The sequence below is a fragment of the Plodia interpunctella genome, chromosome 10, assembly GCF_027563975.2.
Source record: "Plodia interpunctella isolate USDA-ARS_2022_Savannah chromosome 10, ilPloInte3.2, whole genome shotgun sequence".
In the NCBI taxonomy this organism is placed as follows: Eukaryota; Metazoa; Arthropoda; class Insecta; order Lepidoptera; family Pyralidae; genus Plodia; species Plodia interpunctella.
In genome coordinates, this window is record NC_071303.1 from 7,843,392 (window position 1) to 7,851,716 (window position 8,325).

Below are 8,325 nucleotides of genomic sequence, written 5' to 3' on the forward strand. Positions count from 1 at the left end.
ATGTTATTGTTATTGATGCTATTTTTTTTCAATCGTTAAATCGTCTATGGATACCAGCTAGTTAACGCTAACTGTTTGATATGTTACATATCTGGTACTTTATCAGAAACAAATAAAACCGGTCCTAAATATTTTTTGATGTAATTGCGTTCGAGAGTGCTTGTTAAAGTTTGACGTATTTGATGTAATAGAGGGTTATTGTTACAGAGGTGTCAATCTACACAGTGGAGGGTGTGTGCCTACACACAGAGACGCGACACGCGGCCATCAAGTGAGCCCCACCGACGCACGCTTTAGTTGAATCTGTTACAATCGCTCCCCATTCGATACGCGGTCGATTCGACCCTCAACACTCATGTCCGCCTTGTGCTACTCGATTCGACCAATTTGAGTCGATTCGATCTCATAATTCATACGCAAACACCGTCGAATCGACCGCTTATTTTAAGTCAGTGTGCGAGCATTATTAGTTAGTACGTTTCAATTCCTATAGTTTTAAAATGTCGAAATCTGGTTGACTAATTTTCGGTGGACCAAAATTTCGTGATAGTTTTCTCGTCTAGTTTAAAATTGTTCGAACGGGCATCGAATGCCGCACAGTATTCGTTTATTTGAACCCTTGACTTATTTCTCTGTCCATCCGTCGATCGCTTTCGAATTGAATGTTTTTAAGCGCTTGTTAAGCTTCTAACGGAATATCCATCCATATAATTCAATTATTCTATGGTGACAAGGTAAACTGATAGGTATCGAGTGTACGAATTATATATGTATAAATAAATAAACAGAGCAGTGTGCCATGTATATCTATAATTGAGAAGAGTATGATGTGTTATTTTAAAAGATTTTTATGCAGGATATATGCTCATAATTTGGTAAAAATTTTGAAGATGTTTATTTATATTTATTAAGGTATAATTGTCGATGAAGTTAATGCAGTCTTATGAAAGCTATACGGTTATATCTCGAGCGCCTTACAATGAGGATTTTTTAATAAGTGATTTTTTGGATTTGGCCAGTTTATTATTCTCATTGTATGGCGTCGCTTCTTGGCGTTCTAAGTGCGTCTGCTGCATTAAACTGAAACTTCGTCTCAGCGACAATCTTTACATATGAAAGAAAGGGAATGTGTCTCTGTCGCACGTAAGATTTGAGCCTGAGACAGGTTAAACCGCTGCCGTTTAAGGCAGCAGACGCCTAAAATCTTATGCACACATTCCTTCCACGGTGCTCAAATAGTAACATTAGGGTGGCGAGGTTTGTGTGGACACGCGGGCAGTTGCTGCCTCCTGATTGGCTGCTCGTGGCAAAGATTATTGAAGTGAGATATCCGTAGTCAAAAATACCATATTAAAATAGACGTGAAAGCCATACTTACTATTTAATATTCACACGATTTTAAACGATACATCACATTAAATGATAAGACATTTAGTTCATTATGTGAAAATTCCTAGTAAACCTACATATTTATTTGAACTATAAAGTAAATAAACTCGTTTTCAGGCAGCTTTAAAACAAAGCGCGTTGTGCACGCCTATATCACGTCATCCTAACTACAGCCAATCAGGTCGCAGTTACGACTTATTGCGTCTGCTTGCGTACTCGGTACTAAGCGATGGATTGCGACTGCAACCAGTGATACTAAGCGAATTGACCGAAAATATATAAACCAAAATTATACTGCGTATGTTTCATTCTTCGATATAATGTATCTTTAAAATTATATCTCCGAAGGAAACGTATATATTGCAATAGAACTTCACTGCGGGTAAGTTCGTTTAATCATCAATTTTATTATCGCGACAGATCTCAGATAATGAAGTGTGGGACCGTCCTATTGTATATTGAACTATATTGTATCGATCGATAACTTTAATCATATGTAGCGTAGGCGGAATTAGTACCCGTCTAGATGAAAGACTAGTGAATTAACCAGTTTAGTCAAATTTTAGTGGTCCCCACCACGTAAGGTTAGGATGCTGCGTAGTGACCTGCGCATTGGCAACTTGTAAATATACTTTTTTGTATTCTATTGTCAAAATATAATTTCTGGTGCGTGATATTTTCGATATTAATGAGGACAGACGAGTAAATTGAGAAGTTATTCGATTCGTTCGTACGAAAGAACTATAGCAGTAAGTTAACAGTCTACTGTCAAAGAAAATGTGAAGATGAGATCAAATTTTTGTTTCTAAAATAATAAAATTAAATTGTAAATAATATTACCAATATTGTCCTATTAGTGCCAAAAAAAATCAATATTGAAAATTATGAAGTCGATTATAAAATACCTGGAAATATACTGCCTAGATATATTTTCTACATTGTTGCAAACGGCGCCTTAAATCATGGAACATGATTTTATACAACACCAATTGAAATTACAGTAGACATTAAACTCGTTTGATTCAATTATTATAATAAGATAGAATCATTAGCAATAACTAAAACTAAGATAACCTAGAATCCTTCGAAATTTGGCTAAAAGACAACGTGTCCATATGATAAAACAAAACGTACATATATAGACATCAATAATAATATATATGTGAATAAAAAATCAACCGACACATAGAGTTACAAAAGCTTTTCCTTAGTTTAAAACGAGTTAGGAAACTACATTTTACTTACGTATAACGAGATTTGAACAACACTGAATGAATGCGAAGCACTGCCACCATATAGAGTTTTCATTGGCATAGTTGAAATTGTATAAGTCAAATCGAGTTGTCAGTGTGCGTGGGGAGAATAGTGAGCGTAGATCTACTTAGCCTTTAGCGTGTACCGAGCTTTAGTACGTTTACACTGACAGAGGGCGCTACTATCTTTGAATTAACTGTACAACACTAAAATAATATTAGCAATATGTCTAAACCCCCATCAAAGCTAAGGCGAAATCCCTGGATGTGACACTCAGTCCCTTTTGGGAAATCAGTTTCTTTTATGTCAGTTATTGATAAAACGAAATAGACGTTCTTTTTTCGCCTATTTATATCTTAAGAGGTTACTGGCTAGAATAGAAAATACAAGATAGAAAAAATTGATTCGAACTAATTACGATAGACCGTAGCGCCCTCTGTGACGTCGCGTAGCAAATATAATTCGGTTCCAAACACCAAATTAGTAAGTAAATTGTACAGATTCGTGGAACGCAATAATTTCTGTGTACATTATTTGTTGAATTTCCTAGTATATTTTATTTGGGCCGGAGTCGCGATCGAAGCGAGTTTATAACCTCAAAAGACATAACTAATGAAACAATTTTAGATTGTTAGAAAATGTTACGAATTTTCATTGCTCTTTTTGCTGTCATTTTAGAAACCGCTACCTTCGGGATCCGGCCTTAGGGAATGGAGTGGCTAAATAATTCACCCGTTGAGTGAGGCACGACGCGCGCCGCGCGTATTGTAACATAATATGAAAGATACGAGATTACGTGGAGCATTTATATAGTGGAAATTATATTGAATATATTATTTGCATTTTTATCGAAGAACTGATGTCGCTGGGGATATAACTACGTGTTTTTAGGCATACCTAAGACGTGAAATAAATTTTATTGAGTTATTTTTATATGTATATCGCGAATTAAAATTAATTACGAATAAATTCTTAAAATATTTAAAAATCAATTCTATATTATATCTAATTTGAGTAAATTACGTTAATATTATTTTTAAAATGAATATTAATTCTTAATATTTATTATTGTCATTTATTATATGAATAGTGATGTCTAAAAATATGTATTGATATGAAAGCGCTACAATTGATCGAATTGTGTAAATAGTAATTGTAATTTAGTTGTTACAGTATATTAGTCGAGTCCAGCAGTTGCCATTTGCCGTTTGTCTGTCTCCGGCTAGACGGAGCTATGAGATTTATTTTGTATGTTTAGTTATATTAAGTCGTATTAACTACATTATTTCACGTATCACGAAATCGTTCTGCTGATTGTAATGATTTTTTAATTATTTTCTAATGTATAAACAATGTGCTTTTACTCGTTCAAAAAAATGTAAATACGATATTTGAACTGATAATAATAAAAGTTTTTATTTCATAATGAATGTTTTGTTTTATTTGATTGAAATTTGTGGCCTCGAGTTTCTTGGTTTTAGATAAATCTCGTAAAAGAAGGGTATTATTTTGATGACGTAATAAGCCGAAGTGGCCGTTAGTACACTTTGAGATGGCCATGAACGACTGGAAACTTTCATTAAAGTCTGAGTACAATTTCTAATAATAATAGGTAATTCAGTTCCTATCTCCGAACTCACAAATGGAACGTCTTTTTGTTAAAACTTAGCTTTTAATTTCTGTATTCCTTAAGTTTTCTGTATATCTTTTATTACAAATACATTGTGTTTTATGCTTTCAAAGCATAAAGATTTCGACAATTGTTTTTTTAATTACAAGAAGCAAAATCACGTGCCGGACTATCTTTTTGTTGTAAAACGCTCCACTCCAGATACAAGTTCCTGATCATTGAAACGGTCACAGACCAAAATTCATACTTAAATTCTTTTTTATTAAGTTACTTTCAATGATTTTATTCTTAGGTTAATTTCAGTAGTATTATTTACGTATTTTGTACTACCGCTAAATTTTAAAGTGGATGAAAGGCGGCTTCGAGCCACAAAATCAAGTATATTATATTATCCTTACTTTTTCATAGAAATTCTCAAGCGCCGGATTAGGTTACATAATATAATTTTTTATATCATGCTCATCCAATTTGCGTCTGGAATCTACAATTTCTTTTGAGGCGAAACACCTCCGTGAATTAGTGCTAATTTTCTTACTTTTATGTTTCAATTTAGTAATTAGACTACACGTAGCAATATTTAAACAACTTAAAATCGACCTAATCTAATATTCTTTGAAATTGTTCAGGCACGTATTCAAAAACATCATTACAACTTTATGAATCTAGGAACTGTTGGGATTATTGAATTAATATAATTAAGTAATTATAAACTGACTTACATAACAGATACATTCCAGGAGAACCGCATGCGCTGGTACGGCCACTTCTTTGCGTAAAACAACAAATGGCTGGCCAACCTGGCCGTGCCTATGTTCTGACAATTGGATGCTGCGGTCTTCGAAAGTGCAAAGTGGTGAAAAAAAAGTAAGATTGGTCAGGATCCAGATGAGACTCTTAACGGCTGGGAATGAAACCGTGAAAACGCGATGAGAGAAAGAGGACAGGATGGTCCGACTATACTATACATTTTCTAGATCGAAGATATGTACCTACATCGATGTACCTAAGTAGCCTACATAAAGTGTCTACATAATACTGCGATATGATTCAAAATGGAAATAATTTGTATTCCGTTGTATAATTAACAAGTTAATCCAGGTTTAGTCCGTGTAGAAATTAGACGTTCAATTGTAACAAAACTTGCCCAGTCCTGGAGACGATCCAGAGTTCATTATTATTCCAGGAAGCAATGTTACATTTCGCTGTAACATTATTACATGAGGTAACACTACAGAGATAGTAGTAGGTATCTCTTAGTTTATTGCATTGCTCAGAAATATCTATAAACACAGTTACTTTTTCTGAAGTTACTTTGTATCAGACACCTTTTCTCGTCAAAGTTTAAATAATATTTCTCAAAGTTACAAATTCCTATAACTAAAAGCTACAATTCTGACCCCAGTGTTAGCAAACACACGAAAAGATGAAAATGACCAGCATTTCGAGACGACCTATAAGATAAATAAAAGCAATAATGACTCTCTGAGACAGTAACATAACAGTACAAACTTGCCACAATACAATGGAACCTGTGACCCTAAACCTACGGCCAGGGAGAGGGGGTGTGACAACAGAACAATATGTCCAATACGCAAGACCAATGCCATTTCACGCTTCACCGGACAACCAAGAGCCAATTCCCATGTGTCTGTCGGGGGCTTGGGTAAGATGGCACCTATTGCTTTTTTTGCTTCTATATAAGTAATCTGTGGGTGTATTACTATATCGAATATGGAGGCACTGGGTACGCCTGCCTGTTGCGGTACCCGGGGGGGCTAAAGGACTAGGCAATCACAATTAAAATTAAAATTTGTAAGGTAAAGTTGCTAACATAATTTTATGTACAAAGTGTTTACTAACAATATATAATATATATATACTAATGGATGCAAATCTGAAATAAAACCATTTCATTTCTTTACTGAAGCTAAAGATAGATTAAGGTATTGGTTTATCCTAAGGTACTTACGGTATTAGTAAACCATTTTATTGAACAGCTAGATCAAAAAATTATCCTGAAATTTACTATCTACAATCTTAAGCTAGAAATTTTACTACTGATCACTGTGCGGGTGAAGAAGAAGAGATGCAGCAAACTTCACCGCAGCCTTTTCTGTTGACAGTACTGACTTTGATATGAGCAGAAAAGCGTGAAATTCGTAGGAACAGCGCCTGGCGTGGCGCCAGGTCTTTATGGATCCCTCAATCCCGAACTAGGTACATAATGGTGTTGTTTCCTTAAGCGATGTAGACTACAGACTACACTGTTATGCTAATTGAAATGAAAACCTGGAGCTCTATTTATGGAATTTTGTGAGGTAAGGACGTCCGATTTAAACGACGGCTGGGCTTTTCACATGAATAATACACTTACTTATATCTGGATAAGCTACCTTAACTTACTGCACTAGGTAGGTACCTACACCTCCTCTTTATATATTTTTAAACTCGGAATGGTGACATCATTCGTACATCATTTGTGGTGGGTGGTTTTTAATTGTAACTATATCGTGCAAAATAAACTAATTACCATGGAAGTGGGTAGTATACGGTTGACGTATAATAGATCTACAATTATCCCAAATTTCCTACGTTTCAGCGTACCCACATACCTACCTACTTAAATTTGAAAATACTTACAGATTATGTAGGTATGATAGATTTAATTCGGTACCGACGTTTACTTAAACACGCCTCAATTACTAGGGAAATTTTCATGTGATACACCAAATTTTAAAAGCATAGCACCTAGGGTATTTTATAACAAAAATCCCACGAGAGTACCTACCATCTACGAGAGTACGAACCTATTATCAAATCTTGTTAAGAGAAAAGAGGAGCGCGTACAGCGCGGTTCCTATCCTCCGGTGTCACTTGGCGCGCAAGTCGGCATCAATCAAAAGTCGGCAAATGATATTCCGCCCTAATTATCACCCCTCGCGTAAAACGGGATAAATCGACCAACTTTGTTCATAAACAGTTTGCTGTACTTCTGAGAAGTCCAACAGTCTCTCTGCCTTCGATAAATTGTTGTAATATTTAGGTACAGTCGACCGCATGTAAAATTACCCTGTGTGGATCTTTATGCCGCGGTAATAGAGACAAGATTGCAATGAATTTGGGTAGGATGATGTGCTGTTGACTGTACGTGGAGGATCTATGAAATAGTTTCTGCTTAAAATATTTATATGCACTACATGCTCTCATGCTCATGTTAATATAAATAAGTAAAGTTAAGCAATCATATCCTAATTTAATCCTAAGTAAATACAGAGGTTTTTGCACAGTTGTCCGAGATGGTATAGATTTAAATCATGTAATAAGTGAAATGTTTAATTTAACTACCTACATGTTTAATGAGAAATGTCGGTAGTTAAGTTGGCCACTTAACTTATTTCATTATTTAAGTTTAGTCTGAAAAGGTAAAATCTATTTTTTTTTCTCTTTATTCTATTTTTTTTTGTTTTGACTAAACCTAGAATTTCTTTAGGAGGATTAAATAATCAAATAAGTTCCAAATGGATCCGATAGTTCTTACAAAGGACTAACTAACTCGATTTGGCTCGTTGGTCATGCAACTTCGCTGTACCGGATTTCGCCGGATCAAACCAGTTTCGTGGTTTTGCTAATTGCTTTCGTAGGAGTTTCGCCAATTCAATACAATCCTGTTATGCAGTAAATCTTTTCAATAGCGTAGGGTAAATTAATTGAAACTAGCAATTAAATAGGTTAGCTGCCTGCCAAACGACCGATTGGGCGACCTCGATGGCGCAGTGGTAAAGTACTTGCCTCTGAACCGACAGGTCCCGGGTTCGATCCCCGGTCATGATGGAAAATGATCTTTTTCTGATTGGCCCGGGTCTTGGATGTTTATATGCATTGTTGGTATATATGTATTTGTTGTAAAATATAGTACCGTTGAGTACCATAACACAAGTCTCGAACTTACCTTGGGGCTAGCTCAATCTGTGTGATTTGTCCTAATATATTTATTTATTATACACTGATATAAATCTAACGATGAATTTGTATAGTATGTGGTACTTACCACA

General features: G+C 35.2%; 1 protein-coding gene across 3 annotated transcripts in view; it reads left to right on the top strand.

Annotated features, from left to right (window-relative positions):
* Positions 1-4,073, top strand: part of Eip63E (Ecdysone-induced protein 63E) — a 66,056-nt gene extending 61,983 nt beyond the window's left edge. For all 3 annotated transcript variants that reach the window (XM_053750910.2, XM_053750912.2, XM_053750911.2), the window contains exon 11: positions 208-4,073. In XM_053750910.2, coding sequence (XP_053606885.1) covers positions 208-275 — 68 coding nt within the window. In that variant the 3' untranslated portion in view covers positions 276-4,073. The remainder of the gene's footprint in view (positions 1-207) is intronic.
* Positions 4,074-8,325: the final 4,252 nt, after the last annotated feature.